Below are 16409 nucleotides of genomic sequence, written 5' to 3'. Positions count from 1 at the left end.
GAGTAAGCAATAACCGGGCCGATGAGTAGTGCTCCCGCTAGCTTCTAATGTGGGGATGCCAGGGCTGGAGAGGCATGAGGCAGGGCTTGGGGAGAACAATGAGGGCAGCGAACTACCCGTTTAATGGCGAAAGCGATACAGACAACTAGCAACAGAACCGTCAAGTAAGCATGGCGAGCGACGACTACTGACTAGTGGCAAGGGAGTCTCTGGTCATTCAGACGCGGCGAGCGCATGCCACAGCTTTTGCGTAAGCAAGGGGGCGACCTCTGTTGGAGTCCAGGGGAAGTGTGGCATGAGTGAGGAGGAGGGGGAAGGAAAACCCTCACATCCCACCCCTTCCTGAAGACCAAAGTCCCATTTGAAGAAGTTAAACATTGACAACAATATGTCACAATACAAACTAAAATAAGCTATAAGCAACATGACAGTGCACAAACAAACAAAAAATGTTACTTAGTGGACCAAAAACGTTTCACAGTTCGAGTTCATAGTCACTTAGATAGGACGGCGGTTTGCGCTGTCTATTTGGACGTTGAGAAGGCTGTTCTGTTGTTGGTTGAGACGCTGAATTTACTTGCGTCCCTGGCAGTGATGCGGAGTAGTCCGAAGTGTCGGTCAGGTCACTGGCAGGCTGCGATGACAAACGGTCTTCGTCGATTTGCGCTGAAAGAGGGGGCACGTATTTCTTTAACTGGGAGACATGCACCGTGCGTGGTTGTTTGGTTTGTCTTATGGACTGTCCCGTAACTGGCATAGCCTGAAACGTCGATGGAGTGAGTTGTTCCGTTAGGCGGTAAACGCCTTTAAAGCGAGGGGAGAGTTTCTCGAGGCCTTGCAGAACTGGCTGTTGGCGGCGAATCCAAACGAAGTCACCCACTTGGAAGGAGTGTTGACGATGGGTTCGATCATATAGCTTTTTTCTACGATGCTGAGCAGTTTCAGAGTTTGTGAGAGCCTCTACGCGTGCAGTTTGAACATCTAGTAGCCGTTCTGCGAGCGACGAAGCACTTGGGGGGCGATGTCGTTCTTCGGGGAGTTTTGGCAAGTATCCGAAGAGAAGTTCAAACGGGCTGAAGCCAGTGCTGGCGTTGTACGCTGTATTTACGGCGAATGCAGCTTCTGCTAACTTGGAATCCCAGGGTGGTTGGTTTTGTGGACTGATTTTCCGTAGGACTGTGACGAGTGAGCCGTTGCTGCGCTCTATCATTCCGTTTCCTTCCGCTCGGTAGGCAGTGGAGTAGTGTACTTGCACTCCGTGAAGGCGCATGAAACGCACAAACTGGGCAGACTCGAAAGCTGCTCCGTGGTCGGAGAGACAATGGTCTGGGGCACCAAAACGGTAGAATATTGAATGCAGATGGGCTATTACGTCCGCGGTGTTTGTAGAACGTACTGCGGCAGGGATGATGAAGCGTGTTGTGAAGTCAATCACGTTAAAGATGTAGCGGGCACTCCCTGTTGGTGGCATCATTATGTGGTCAAATGCGATGATTGAAAATGGGATTTCAGAGACTGGCATGTGTCCCATAAAGCCAACATTCTTTGAGGTAGGACGATTGTAGAGCTGGCAGGTTTGGCACGATGTAACATAGTTCTGTACTGATGCCGTTAGTCCGGGCCACCAGTAACGGTCGTGAAGCTTGCGTAGTGTGCGTTCTGAACCCATGTGGCCTGCACAATCATGCATAGTATGGAGGATGGCTGATCGCATTTTTGCGGGGACGACCAAGGTTGGGTGCCCAGAGTCCGACTGTTTGTAGAGAATTCCATCGATGTCCAAGAAGTCGCTGCACGATGGGTTGTCTTGCATTGTTAGCCGGGCGGCTGCGCACTGGGGATCCTCTCGTTGCAGTTCAGCGAGTGAACTGTTATGTGCTGTGATGGCAAGTGACAGGCGAGAAAGGTGATCGGCGACAACATTTTGGCGACCTGGGCGATGTTCCACGCTAAAGTCAAATTCAATTAAGTCCATAAGCATGCCTGTGAAGCGACGTGACGGGCGAACGTTGGTGGTAAGGCAAACAACAGTCCAATTGTCGGTAATGAGACGAAACTTTCTGCCTAAAAGGTAGTGGCGGAACCTTAACGTAATGGCCCAATGGACGGCGATACATTCCCAAACATTACTGTGCAGTTTTTGTTCGTCAGGCGTAAGCTTGCGGCTAGCATACTCGATGACTGTGTCATGGCCATTCTGAAGTTGAGTAAGCACTGCACCGACAGCTGATGCGGATGCATCTGTAGTTACAGTAGTTGGAACTTCCTCAAGAAAATGTCCCAGAAGTGGCGCTTCAGTAAGGGCTTTGCGTACAGTCTGAAAAGCTTGTTCACACGTAGTGTTCCAATACCACTCGGGGGCTTTGACGAGGGCATACAGTGGGGTGGCAATCCTTGAGAAGTTTTTGATAAAGCGGCGGTAGAAATTTGCAGTTTGTACCCAGGAGAGAACTTGCTTCCGTGTTGTTGGTCTTGGGATGTTTAACATGGCGGTCACTTTGGTTGGATCGGGGAGTTTCCCGTCGCTGCAGAGGATGAATCCTAGAAAACGGATTCGAGATAGCCCGTAACGACACTTATCAAGTGAAACTTTCAGTCCATGGTGTTCCAAGCGGTGGAGCACCAATTGGAGCACTTCGACGAAGTCAGGAAAAGATGATGCGAAAACCAGAATGTCATCTAAATAGATACGAATTCCTGACTTTTGTGGGGCTTTGAAGTTGCTGAACACAAGTTGCATGGCACGTTGAAAGGTAGATGGGGCATTCTTGAGGCCAAAAGGCATACGTGTCCACATGTAAGTGCCACTGTGTGTGATAAAGGCAGTCTTAGCATAGTCCTCTGGTCGAAGGCTGACTTGCCAGTAGGCAAACTTTAAATCGAGACAGGCAAAGTAGGATGCTCCTGCTACATCGTGAATGATGTCGTCTGCATGCGGCAGTGGGTGCACGGCTGTGATTGTAAGTTTGTTTAAGGGTATGTAGTTGACGCAAAGTCGTTTCTTTTGTCCTCTGGTGACGACGATAGCCGGGAAAGCCCATGGCCCTGTAGCTGGAAGGAGGATGCCTTGCTTTAGAAGTTTATCCGTTTGCTCATCCAAAAACCGACGGTCATCTGGGGAGTATCGATATGGACTCCTGCTGTATGGCACTGCGTTGGGTAGTAATTCGATGTGATGCTCAAGTCCTTTTAGATGACCGATGTCATCTTCATTGCGAGCAAAAACACTGTGGTGAGTTGACAAGACTGAGGCGAGCTCCGACTGTTGTGCCTGCGACAGTTCCTTGCCCACAGCTGCTGGTGGCAAGTCGTCGTGAACAGGTATTGTAACGGTTTCATCAGGTGCAGAACGAGTGCAGTGTGATGGTGCCGTGCTTTTGCAAAGGGGCTCCCATGGAGGTTTTGTATCTGGTAGCGACGACTCCTGAAGACCCAGAGTAGGTTGGGCTTCTGGTGCTGTGCCTTGCGCTAGGGACGACTGGTGAAGAACAACTGCGCAAGATGAACGAGGATAGAGTTTGAGATGTGCTTGTACTACTGAACCTGAAGCAGGGTGGTGTACTTCTGCTGGGTTAGGTGGCTCAAAGACAAGGCGGGTGCCTGTTACGCGGAACCAGTCCTCACCCAAAATCAAGGGAAACACGTTATTGTGGAGGACAACAGCCTCTACGACTCCAGAAATAGGTCCAATTGTAATCTTCAGACAGATCGTTCCTTCTGGTAGAACGGTCGATCCACCGACTACTCCCAGTGGTGGCTGGGTCCAAGGAAGTAGCTGTGTGCTGGTCACGAGGGACTGGTGAATAATGGTCATTTTTGACCCAGAGTCAGGAAATGCGTCGCATGGTCCGATACTGGCGATAGTAGCTCTAAAAAATGAGCACTCCAGTTGAGACCCGTCAAAAGTTTCTGATGTGGTGGTATGTAGAGCGTGAGGCACTGGCGGTGCTGGTATGGCAGTAGTCTGTGTTGCAGTCTTTGATGATGAGGAACTGTGATTTTGTCGGCCTTGCTTTGTAGGGCACTTGGAGGAGAGGTGGCCTTTCTCACGACACGAGAAGCAGACAGCTTCGCTTAGTGGGTCACCAGGGCGGAATGCTGGTGCACCGTAGCGCTGAGACAGAGCTTCGTACCGGACTTCTTTTTGTTCCGGGGCTAAGTCCGCAATTCGAACACGCTGTTGTAGAGCATGGGGGCGCGGAGGACCTTCTGGATAAGACTTGAGATTTGCAGTATTAGGACTTGCAAGTTGGTGTTTAGGTGGTCCAGTGTTGGGGGGTCCCAACGATGCACTTGGACGACTTTGATGGCGTTTGTATTCCTCCTGACTGTGACGTGGGGGCACAGAGGTTGGCTGTTGCAAATGCTGGAGTGTGCGATCTATGTCATTGCACATCTCAAGAAACGCTGCCACTGACGCTGGACGCTGTGCGGCGATGCTTGTAGCAGTGGACTGGGTTGATATACCCCGCAGTAGGTACTCCACTTTTTGAGCATCTGTGAGGGGAGCAGGGCATTTGTTGATAGCACGGAGCTTTCCGTAGGCGTAGTCACGCAGGGACTGGGAGCTGTGTTGCACGGTAGCCATAACCTGCTGCTGCCACTGGATCAGTGACGTTTCCTGTGCGAATGTGTCGAGGAAGGCAGTCTTCCATGAGTCCCACGTGGGGTACTCACGACCCGAAGTCAGATGCCAGTTCTTGGCTGTGCCGCGCAGTTTACTGGCCGCGATTAAGCGTGTAGTGTCTGGTGACCATGATGCCAGTTGTTGCGTTCGTTGAAGATCCTCAATCCATAGACGTGCTTTTTGTTTCTTGCCGTCCTCAAAGGCAGGTATGCTAGACGAAATGTCGGGCATGGTGGTGACGTTTATTTGAGGAACGTAAGACATCTGGTAAGGCTGAAGTACAGGAGGCAAAGCAGACTGAGGTGCGGTTTGGGGCAGTTGCGATGGAATGGCGCTGACTCCGTGGTCCGCTGTCGACGCTTGGGATGTGTTGCTTGAGTGGAGCATGGTTTCACACAATGGAGGAGACATAGGAAGAGTTGACGTAGCTATCTCTGAAGGCACACTCATAGTCATTGGTAGAGATTGCGGGGGTTGTTGGGCTTGTTGCAGGATATGTGTCAGTGTGTTGATGGATGCTGTAAGCTGTTGTAAAATTCGGGGGTCAAAAGGCACAGGAGCTTGAGGGATATCTTGGAGCGTTTCCCGTGTTGTGGATGCTGTGGAACGTTCTGCGTCAAGGCAGGCTTGGAGACGCTGGACGAGTTCTGCGTCCGAGCCGGTTGTGTCAAGATCGCGACGTGAGAGTTCATCCCGAATTAGAAGTGGGCTGAGGCCTGCCACCGTAGCGGCGTCCAATTCCCGCCAATTGATACCCGGCATGGTGGAATCAGCGAGCGAAAGCCGCGTGACAATATGGCGGCTCAAGGCCAAGACGGCGAAGCCGAGGAAGAAGGCAAAGATGGCGCGGCCTGGGAGAAGGTCCGAGAACCGGGGTGACAAGCGAACAAAGCGAGGCTGGGCGGCATTGTGGTACGAGCGGGGTAGGCAATGGGTTGATGTCGACTGCGCCAAATGTGGGGATGCCAGGGCTGGAGAGGCATGAGGCAGGGCTTGGGGAGAACAATGAGGGCAGCGAACTACCCGTTTAATGGCGAAAGCGATACAGACAACTAGCAACAGAACCGTCAAGTAAGCATGGCGAGCGACGACTACTGACTAGTGGCAAGGGAGTCTCTGGTCATTCAGACGCGGCGAGCGCATGCCACAGCTTTTGCGTAAGCAAGGGGGCGACCTCTGTTGGAGTCCAGGGGAAGTGTGGCATGAGTGAGGAGGAGGGGGAAGGAAAACCCTCACACTAAACGCGGCGCTGGGAAGGGGTGCCTATGATATGGTCGTTATAATCTAGAAGGTCGTGGCCCACGCTCATGCCTTTGCACTAGGGAGTTATTCCCCTAGGTATTACTACCTAGAAGTTACACCTCATTTTAGTCCCTGACCCTGAATTTTACACCCCTCCACTACAAAAAGTTCCTGAACGTCGCATAAATTCCCATGCATTTAGTCCCGAAGGGGACTAATGGTTTTGGCAATGCATCTACTCCCCAACAGGACTAAAACTACTCCTTTTTTCTCAGAGTGTAGCTAGCCTTGACCCCGTCCGAACTAACGGCCATATTCTTAAACGATCCTCCACTCGACTCCCCGCCCAGACTCTCGTGAGTGGAGGAAAGAAGCCCTCCTCCACTAGGCCATCAGGCTTGTAAGGATTAAGTATTGTTCCATTAGGCTTGTAAGGACGCACTGGCTCTACCTTTGAGTACACGAAGAAAGCACAAAGGATTTCTTCCGATTAGGGGGCGTTCCCAATTGAGGTAGATTTATGAAGTGCAAAACTTCCTCTTCCGACCCGATCTCCAGCAGCAGTTCGAGTAGAGCATCGAGTCGAAGCCCTATTCTTAAACGATCCTCGACTCGAACCTCCAGTCGGGTTGCACTTCGGAACCGAGTTTTATGCTTCAGAAACGAACCGTGACTCGAAACGCCACCATAGCGGAGGAAATGCTCGTGTACACTAGAGGGTAGCGCCGGAGTCTCCTTGAAGCCCAATGGCTCCTTCAGTGGAGGAACGCTTCTTTCGTCCACTGACTCGAGTCGAGGATCGTTTAAGAACAGGGCCGCAACACCTACACATTTTTCTTTCTCCCCTTATCTAATCAAACCTAATCTAATCTACCATTGCAGGTGCTCATGTACTGCACGGAGTGGCTCGGCACAGATGTGGTCCGCATCATCCGTGGCGTGGGTCAGAGCCCTTGTTGCGCCTACACCGCCGAGATCCTGCGAAACCTGTGCCTGCACATCAGCATGGTGTTCGGCTTCGAGATCAGTCCGAAGCACCACAGTTTCGAGCTTGGAAAGCTTAGTATATGGTTTCAGGACCTGCTTAAGTTAGTGGAGACTTCCACAAGTGATCTGGTTATCATTCTGGACGACCTTCACCGCCTCAAGTGCCCTCCTAGCAATCAGGCCGCTATCTTGGGCTGGTTGCCTTGGAACCTCCCCCTCAATGTGCATATCATTTGTTCCGTGGCGCAAGAAGCAGACTCCATTATTTCCCTGCTCAAAAGTCGGATACCTACTGGTGATAGCTATGTGTTCATTCCCCCGCTGCAGGGCGCCGCGGCAGCGAGTATGCTACAATCTAATCTCAAGGACAACAAGAGGACACTGTCACGTGACCAGTTAGAAGTAGTTAAGAACAAGCTAGCCGACCAGACTGTGTCTCCCCTCTATGTGACTTTGCTTTCCCATCAGGCGAAGCGATGGCCCTCACACGAGTCGGTCGAAGGAGACTTGCACGTGCCTGCCAGTGTTGAGAGCTTCGTTAATCGCAGCTTGGACAGGATTGAACGTCTGTTTGGAGTGGCGCCTGTGAAAAAAATAGCGTCCTATCTCACCTGTACAAGTTATGGACTTCGGGAACCAGAGATTATCGAGCTGCTTTCCTCGACAGAGTGTGAAGGGTCGCACGGCGACATGACGGCTATCAGCTGGCTGTCTTTCAAGAGAGAATTGGGTATAATCAGTTGTCACTGTGTTATATCTAGCGTTTTTTTTTATGTAAAATCAAGAGAGTGAATTTACCGAGGCGTTCAGCGTCGGATCGTTATGGGTAATTTCTGTCTGTACGTATAAATGCTGGTGCGTGCTAGTAAGTGCATTTCCTACGCTTGCCAGGGCATTTCTTGGGTGCCGTATGACATAGTCAGTGTAATTAACTGTCGTCTGTCTCTTTAATTTCAGTTTTTATGCTTCTCTCTAAGAACTATTCCTTGTAAGAAGCAATAAGGGGCGCTAGTTTCTGTTTGCACGGAAGCGTCTCCTGGGTTACGCCTGGCACGAGCGTACTGGAACACCGAACGAAGAGGAGGGGAATGTGGGAAGTGGATTCGTGGCAGAGCTTGCGTGTGTGAAAAAAAAAAAAGCGACGAATCAAAGCTATGATACCGACACAACAAAAGCTTCCAGTACATCGAATCTAATGAATGAATCAATCAATGAATCTGATCTAATGAATGGGTCTAAATTCACAGTCAGTACACATGGGGTCTCATGGACGTGGATTTTCAACCCTTGCCCCAGAACAATGTCCTAATAACACCGCATGTTGAAAGATAGACACTTCGAAGACACCTTCTTGCGCTGTGGATGACGGTGTATCTGCCGTTGCAGGAGCACTTCTCAGCGAGTCTTACGTTGACTGTCAGTCCTATCTGCACTGGAGCCATAGCTGCATCAAAATGTGTGTCCGCAACCGGTACATGTCAACGCACGCAGAAGCTGTTTCTTGTCACGCGGACCTGGCCAACGCTTTTCACTTGGGCTTCCTTATGCAAAAAGAAGAAAAGGTATAGAAATGATTCTTTGTGAATGTGTAGGCGATGCTTGTGAAGATTTCTTCTCGAAATCGCCTTCTTGAGTCGATAAATTTTACATTTCATTTTACTTCTTGTTTGACGCCAGGGACCAGCTTTTGAGGACTCCAATAAATCGAAGCGAAAAGAAGATTGGTCAGACTTACTCAGGGAGGTAGACGAGCTGTGGTACCATATACTCCAGAGCGGTAAGTTGACCACATCCCGTTCTGTAAATTAACACGAAACCGAACATAGCGCTACACTGACGCATAGATCAAAAGTAAAGATATGATATAAGCTATATATGCATTAAACTAGTGTGTGCTTCGTAGACATCAGAAGTTACCGTCGCAATTGGACGTTTCTTTTGACCAGGTGCTTCTTTCCCAAGGTGACTCCAAGCGGCTGGACCAGGACGCCGTCTGCAATTTCGAATTTCTGCTCTCTGCTGTCAGGGGCGCTTCTATCAGTTACGTTCGAAGTGTGCTGGAGATAGCGCGGTCGCAGGTAACCAACATCTCTTGAGTTCCGTCAGCATACATTCATTTGACTGCCCGAACAAGATGTAATGGCAAATGGGAACTGGAAGTCTTAGCTCTGAAACAAGCAATGAAGGGTGTACTTAAAACATAATCGCCAGATTTTTTAAAAAATCTGTGCCTTCCTTTGAAACCTCTCGCCCTCCTTCCGGAATCCCATCCGAGAATGAGTGAGGTTGACGTCAACCGCAAACAGCCAGTGTGGGTAGCGATATATGTGGTCGGCGCTGCCTGCTGTCCGTATAGCAGGCGAATTTTCAGAGGCGACTTAGAGCTCATTTTTCCCGATGTCATTGCAGCTGGATTGGACCGTACTTCTATGGTTTCGGTGCTCCTCGCAATGCTGATGTTGGAGGGCGCTGATGTCGGAAGGAAGTTAAATAGCGCAGTGATAAATACGGTTCCGCGAAAATATTTTTACGCGGCCACTCCTGATGATGTAGTTTTATCGGGGTCCCCATGTGCCCCTTTCCTAGCTCCTATAAGAGCTCCCCGTCAAAACGATGTTCGAACAGTATTCTACATTGTCTCCTGTCTTCTCTCGTACAGAACACCTTGCGACATGATCACGTTCAAAGGGTCTGTGAGATGGGAAAAGAGAAACTTGTTCGTACTCCCCGTACCCTGACAGCATGTCTTGAGTTTCCCATACGTTGACTTGGAATGCGTTCCCCTGCGCTGGCCAAAGCAATAACTCAAGGTTCACTTTCAGTTCCTAGATTGGGAAATCGAACTCCTGTACAACATGACGAAGCAGTCGGTTGATGTGCTAAGCCAGGACCCTCAGCAACTAGCAACTGAGATCCTCAATTGGCTAAAGCCTTATGCCGGTAAAATATTGAAAGTCTTCTTTTGCAGTGTTATATAACATTTTGATTAAGTAGCCCTACAACCTGAGAAGAACTGTAGCCTCGCTGTCTTTCAGACAATCTGCCTCTGGTCTCAATATGCAGCGCGGAAATTGTATTAGGTGAAATTTTCATGTGAAGTGCACATGATGTCGGCGTGTGCATTGCGCTGTCACATGACCTAGTCTAGAAGCATTCGAGTCGAGAAGCCGCAGTCATGTTCCATACTGATATGAGCTCAAATTTTGTGCTCGTTTTGTCCTAATGCAACATAACTCGCATGAACGAGACATGCGCACACAAAAAGAAAAAAAAAACGTTGACTTCACTTCCGACACTTCCTTGACGTTGCAAGTTCCTCCAAGTTTCTGACATGTTTTCTTGTTTCGGCTCAATATGTCTCTCCTTACCGTAGCAGAAAACCTTGTTTCGGAATACTCGTCTAACGAGTTCATGTCACGTGCCATGTCGACGTAACAGTCACGTGTGAGAAAAACTACTTATCAATGCGAGGCCATATTTTTCTGCATCAGTTCAGTTTGAAAGCCACACTATGGTAAAGAATCATTTCCACGGCTGAATACACAAGCGCAATGTCAAAACATGCAGCCAATTATTTACTATAAACACATGACGACCGTTTTATGCCAAGCCGTGTATAACTGATAAATGATCGATAGCTTGTCCTTTCTAGACGGCAACTCAAAAATCATCGATGATTTGGTGAGCCAAGCCAACGCCTGGTGCAATCAAGCCAAAACGCCTTTGCTGGTTCCTCAGACGTCGTGGCTGAGCCTGGCTCTGCCACCTCAGGTCACGTCAATGAGCTTGCAGAGTCCCATCAAACATCTTGTAGCCGCTCCCGACAGCCAGCACGTGTACTGCACTACCCAGGCAGAAGACACGGTCATAGTCATGTACCACATCGCTTCGAAGAAATCTGTTCGACAGTTATTAGGTGACTTACCTTCCAGCGTATAGCTTCCCTTCAGGACAAGCTTGAATGATCTACGTTGCTCGTCTTTTCCAAGGGCACAAGGCCACCATTACATGCATTCATCTGACGTCCTCTGGGAGGCATCTGGTCAGTGGATCGGAAGATACGGACATTTTGATCTGGGATCCAGACACAGGAATACTGAGATTGAGACTCAGGTAAAACTTTCTACACGTTTTAAAGCGATAGCTATGGCTCCATTGCGGTGACACACGTGATACACCACGTGACAGAAAGTTTAACCAAAAATTTCACCACAAACAATGTGCGCACGCGCAGTCTTGCTCTCGCCTCTTGCGCTGAACGGAAGCGAGAAGTTAAGCAGGTCGAGCTAAAACTGTCCACTGGTTTTCTTACTCCTTCGGCGCCTATAAATCTTTATCCGAGCATCAAGTGACGCGAAAAGTATGCGTGCAGCAGTTATCGAACAGCCATACAAATGACTCTTTTCTACATGCAATGTTGATGTGGGCTCTTTCAGTCATCACGTTGCCGGAATACTGTGTGTCGCAACGACGAACTCCGAAGACTTTGTGCTGAGCGGTTCAGCCATTGGCGTGGTGGTAGTAGCACGCTTGGATACAGGTCAGCTGGTGCAACGCCTCGAAAACCATAGAGGTGTCGTAAACTCTGTTGCTGTCAACAGGGGAGACGACATATTTGCCACAGGTAGGTGTCAGTGGCTTACCCAGAATTTCGTCCACGGGGGAGGGGGTGAGATCGAAACATGTAGGCTACTCCCATGTGTTTTTATGCCCTTTGGCAAAATGTTACGTACCGTATTAGCCGCGGCTTATGCGCGATTTTTTTTCTCACGGGCGCCCTGTGGCTTATCCACCGGTGCGGCTTATCTGATGACTATTTTTTCCTGGTATTTTCCCCATACGTCGATTTTAACGAAAGGGTCTCTGGAAAGGGTCAGTGTCTCTGGAACAGCACTGCCCTGCCGATGCACGTAACAGTGCGTAACAAGGACGGGTCCACATTCGAGTAGATTGATCTTCCTGGTGCATTCCCCCAAGCAGCTTTAAGGAAAGTGGTGACAGTGATTCACGTCTTCTGGAAAATTACTGACCCATCAGCCCACGAAAAACACCCGACAAGGGCACAATCCGATCTTGGTAGAACTCCAGAACTGACCTCTGTTGTACACTGTGCCGATCCCGGAGTATGGACCACAGGGTTTATGGCCTTCTCTATGGTCTCCTTTGTCGCACAAATCAGTCGTCTCTATTGCCCGCGGCTTATCTGCGGGTGCGGCTTATCTGCCAGAAAATTTTCAAAAAGTTCCAAAAAACGCGTCCTGCGGCTTATCTGTGGTGCGGCTTATACGCGTGAAATTACGGTAATCTCACCAAATTTTAGAGGGATGCCTCCCAGATTTTGGGAGTGTTGGGGGGAGGGGGGTCTGGATATATCACTGGTAGGTGTTACATCCAAACGTGTGCAGCACGTTGTTCTATCGCCGGCTACAAGCAGTGTGTTTTTCTTTTTTTTTCCTTGGCAGCGTCTTCTGATTGCACAGTGTGCGTCTGGTGTCTCGAAGACTTCACGCATTTGAACACCATCACGTTACCGTCGCCCATCCAGCACATGTGCATCTCATCGGACAGCACGTTCCTCCTGCTGGCCTGCGAAAATAAGTGTGTGTACGTGCGCTCTCTCACCACTGGATCGGACGTTCACTGCCTTCACGGGCACTCCGGTCAAGTCACGGCGCTTTCCTTCGCTCGGGACAAATGCCGTTGTATCGTTGGTACGAGCGAGGGCAAAGCATTTGTCTTCGACATCCATTCCGCTAAACTCTTGCAGACGCTAGTGGCACATCAGGACTCGGCAGTGACAGCAATCCAGGTGAGTGATCTTTATGTGGGGATTTTCCAGTATGGTCAAGTTGGAGTTCCGTAGGTAAGGCTTCAAATGACCCTAAAATCGCAATGTAATTTTTACCTTATGCGAAGCATTGCTACGTGGAGGGATTGTTACATTTCTCTCTGCGAGCCTGCAATGCAAACAGCAAATTGGCTTCACCTAATGTGTGCATGCGTGAGGTGAAGCCCACTCCACAAGCGTGAGGGGAAGCCCGCTCAACAATGCTGCAAAATGAGCAATAAGCTGCCTTCACCTGACAGTTCTACCGTGAGGTGAACCCCACTCTAAAAACCTGCAATGCAAACTACAAGTTGGCTTCACCTGATGCTTGCATGCATGAAGTGAAGCCAACTCCACAAGCGTGAAGGGAAGCCGCTCAACAATGCTGCAAAACGAGCAATAAGCTGCCTTCACCGAACAGTCCAATGGTGAGGTGGGGCCCACTCGACAGGTCTACAATAGAAACAAGTTGGCTTCACCTGATGCTTGTATGCATGAAGTGAAGCCCGCTCTAAAAGCGTGAATGAGTGTAGTCGAAATGTTGCCTCAGCTTTTGAAGATGTCACGTTCTGGGTGTTGTCGACCCTGGTGTTTGGCTTGAGAACCAACACATAGAAGGAGTCTCGCGACAAACTACGAAATGAAGTTTCGGACAGCACTGGAATTTCAGAGAGTTTCAGCAATAGATAGTGCACCATTAAAACAGTATGGTTTTACGTTGCCAGCGATTTTGGTGAAAGTGCCTCGCCAATTTCCATTGGGCCCACCCTGTAACGTCCTGTTCAAGACTAACCCCCTTCGTTTTGCAGGCTCAAAGTAAAGACACGTTCTTGATCACGGCTGCCGGAAATAAGATAATAGTATGGAATTTCTACCTGAAGAAAAGTGAAATGTGTCATCCCCAACCGAAGCAGAAAAAGGTCGACTTACATAAAGACCCCATTACATGTGTGGCCATATCAAGAGATGGTAGCCTTGCTGTTACTGGTGAGACTGCCCATATTTCCATCCTTATGCTCCACCAGCAATGACCGACTCGGCTGTAAAGGGGTTGCGACATTTTCTAGCCCATCTAACGGTAGAGCTTGACTAAGGCTTGCAGTGACCTCCGTTTACTCCTTGATTCCTTTAATCACGGGACACACAAAATCGAGATGTCGTCTGCTTGAGCCAGTTGTAGCAGACGACACAAACCTTCTGTGGCTACCAGTGGCTATCCACGCGGCTGATGTCGGCTCGTTTCGATAGCTACGGACGCCGAAACGGACTATGACTACGTCACGCGGCGTTTACGGCTTTGTTTACTCTAAGTGTTGCTGACTTGACGCGTACCTGTGTTCGTTACAAGAGTTGGTACACCATACGCGCGGCACGTTGAAAAATAATTATTTTTTCCTCATCATAGTCTGGCGCGCCGTACTATGAGATGTACCACACATATCAAAGTGTCACAACCCCGTTAAGAATATAACTAGCTATAGTCTTATAGCTTAGCAAAGTGAAAGCATGTTTTGACGAAATACCTATCTTACTTAGGAGGACGCAATGGCATATTAAAAGTGTGGCAAATGAGCTCAGGAGAGCCACACACCAACTTGGACGGTCATAGTGGAGCCATTACATGTCTTGCCTTCGCACCCAACGGACTCTTCGTCGTTTCTGGCTCTGAGGACTGTACACTTCGCGTCTGGGGTCTAACTCTGGGACTGGTGGTGTCGACTTTCAAGGTTGGATGAACTTTCTTTCTCAGATATCGACTTTTCATAAACTGACATCAACTGATCCACTGGCATCATGGCTCCGTATCTTGCAGGAGCACCTGAGCAGGATAACTAGCGTGTTCGTGACATCAGACAGCCGTCGCGTGCTCTCTGTTGACTCGCAAGGCACGCACCGCCTCTGGAGCGCGGACGGTGCAGCGCAGCTCTTGGTGTGCACCAAGTCCGCCAGCCAAGTGACGCACCACGCTAACGTCGTCTTCACCGTCGGCGGAAAGGCTGACAACTGGTAGGTCCACGTTTCATCCATGACTGATGTATCCTTTTATTGCGATTCGAATTCACAGTATCGCATTGTAGTTTGTGGCTAAAAAGCATACGAACATGCCTGCGAGAGGCCCAGGTGTCATCTCCATATTTTTCGTTTTCCAATCAATCGATCAATCACGCTGAGGTGTGCCCCACTTGCTCTCTTACTCTAAACCTGAGATAAATTCATTCCTGGTGGCTGTAACACTGGGCTGGCCGGATGCACCTATAATACAGAGCTCAGTAGGCAAAGAACAGAGGCAAGGGACAGGACAAGCGCTTGCCCTTGCCTCCGTCCTTTGTCTACTGCGCTCTGTATCATAGACGTTATGTACTAATGAGCCCAACTCGCTGCCTTTGTGTTGGATGCTCGCTGTAACAATCCTCTTCGCCAGTATGGTATATCGATTAACCAATTAAACATTACTAACAGTTACAGGTCGCCTACCGTATACGATTATTATATTTATACGCTCTGTGTCACCATAACGCCTCAATATCTGGGTGTGAACACGTTTTCAATGTTTGTTATCCGGACTGTGAAGAACAAGAGCCCCACGTTGGGCGCCATTTGTGGTAAGATTTCCACCGTGTGGCCCTGGATACTCTGCAAGAAGCCCTAGGAAGGGAGGGGCGCCACACCTTGTTGTAACTGCAAGTAAAAATTTATAGTCTACATAACATGTTGCAAGGGTCCCCAAACCGAACGTCCACCAAACGTCCGCAAGAAACATTCGCACCGAACATTCACCGATGTCCTCTTATCTTCGTCCGTGCTCCGAGCACACTGACCCGCGATCGCACTTCAAATATCGCTGCCGTATCTGTGTATCATGCATTGCCAAACAAATCTTCGCGTAAGCCCAACACATCTCTGCACTCTTCATTTCTTCCAGTGTCAAGTACTGGCCAGTGCTGGAAACCGAAAGTGAAAAATCTGTGAGCCACAGCGATGCCATTCTCTGCTACACTGTCACCTACGATTGTCAGACAATAGTGACGGGATCCCAAGACATGTCACTCAAAGTGTGGGAAGTAGCAACAGCTAAACTCACGCAGGTAGTGAAGCAGATCTTCACCATCTTTAAGCTGTGCTGTCTGCGCAAAAATGGAAAATATGTTCTTCGAAATCAACAGGTGCTGGTAGGACATGAGGGTCCTGTCACGTGCGTCGCTGTAGCGCCTTTCAGTCCGTCGTTGGCCGTATCAGGCTCTCAGGATTGCAACCTCATCGTCTGGGACATGACCACGGGAAGTGACAATTTCATCCTGCGTGGCCACACGGAAGCCATCAAAGCTGTGAAGCTCACCCTGGATGGAAGTGTGACTATATCATGTGAGTAACGTTTCCAATGGCGTGCAGGACATTAAATAACATCCTGTGGACGCAGGTGCGGACGACAATACATTGCAGTTGTGGAACACGCTTAATGGACATCGCATAGCAAGCTTTGATCTTCACGCGACGATTACGTCTGTCATAACATCATTGAACACAAATCACATCGTGGTTCAGTTAGCTGGCAGTCCATTACTTCCCATTCTGAAGCTGCTGAATAATCCCGGAAAGGGACTTATGCTGGACCTACCACCTGGTACGCCTGTGGGTGAGGAACCGAAAAATCTCGGTAAGAAAGAACGCAAATGTGATAGCGCTTGCATGCAGACAAGGAAACATCGCTGAAAACGGCATGTGCAT

General features: G+C 49.4%; 1 protein-coding gene across 4 annotated transcripts in view; it reads left to right on the top strand.

The window, feature by feature from the left end:
- Positions 1-16409, top strand: part of LOC135368804 (protein qui-1-like) — a 336239-nt gene that overhangs the window by 310668 nt on the left and 9162 nt on the right. For all 4 annotated transcript variants that reach the window (XM_064602319.1, XM_064602318.1, XM_064602320.1 and 1 more), the window contains 15 exons: positions 6752-7586; positions 8243-8418; positions 8534-8633; positions 8819-8934; positions 9679-9796; positions 10509-10772; positions 10846-10969; positions 11293-11480; positions 12319-12665; positions 13493-13670; positions 14220-14410; positions 14497-14690; positions 15607-15769; positions 15848-16046; positions 16102-16338. In XM_064602319.1, coding sequence (XP_064458389.1) covers positions 6752-7586; positions 8243-8418; positions 8534-8633; positions 8819-8934; positions 9679-9796; positions 10509-10772; positions 10846-10969; positions 11293-11480; positions 12319-12665; positions 13493-13670; positions 14220-14410; positions 14497-14690; positions 15607-15769; positions 15848-16046; positions 16102-16338 — 3430 coding nt within the window. The remainder of the gene's footprint in view (positions 1-6751; positions 7587-8242; positions 8419-8533; positions 8634-8818; positions 8935-9678; positions 9797-10508; positions 10773-10845; positions 10970-11292; positions 11481-12318; positions 12666-13492; positions 13671-14219; positions 14411-14496; positions 14691-15606; positions 15770-15847; positions 16047-16101; positions 16339-16409) is intronic.

The sequence above is a fragment of the Ornithodoros turicata genome, chromosome 9, assembly GCF_037126465.1.
Source record: "Ornithodoros turicata isolate Travis chromosome 9, ASM3712646v1, whole genome shotgun sequence".
In the NCBI taxonomy this organism is placed as follows: Eukaryota; Metazoa; Arthropoda; class Arachnida; order Ixodida; family Argasidae; genus Ornithodoros; species Ornithodoros turicata.
The sequence above is the reverse complement of the archived record's forward strand: the minus strand, read 5'-3'. Positions and strand labels throughout refer to the sequence as shown.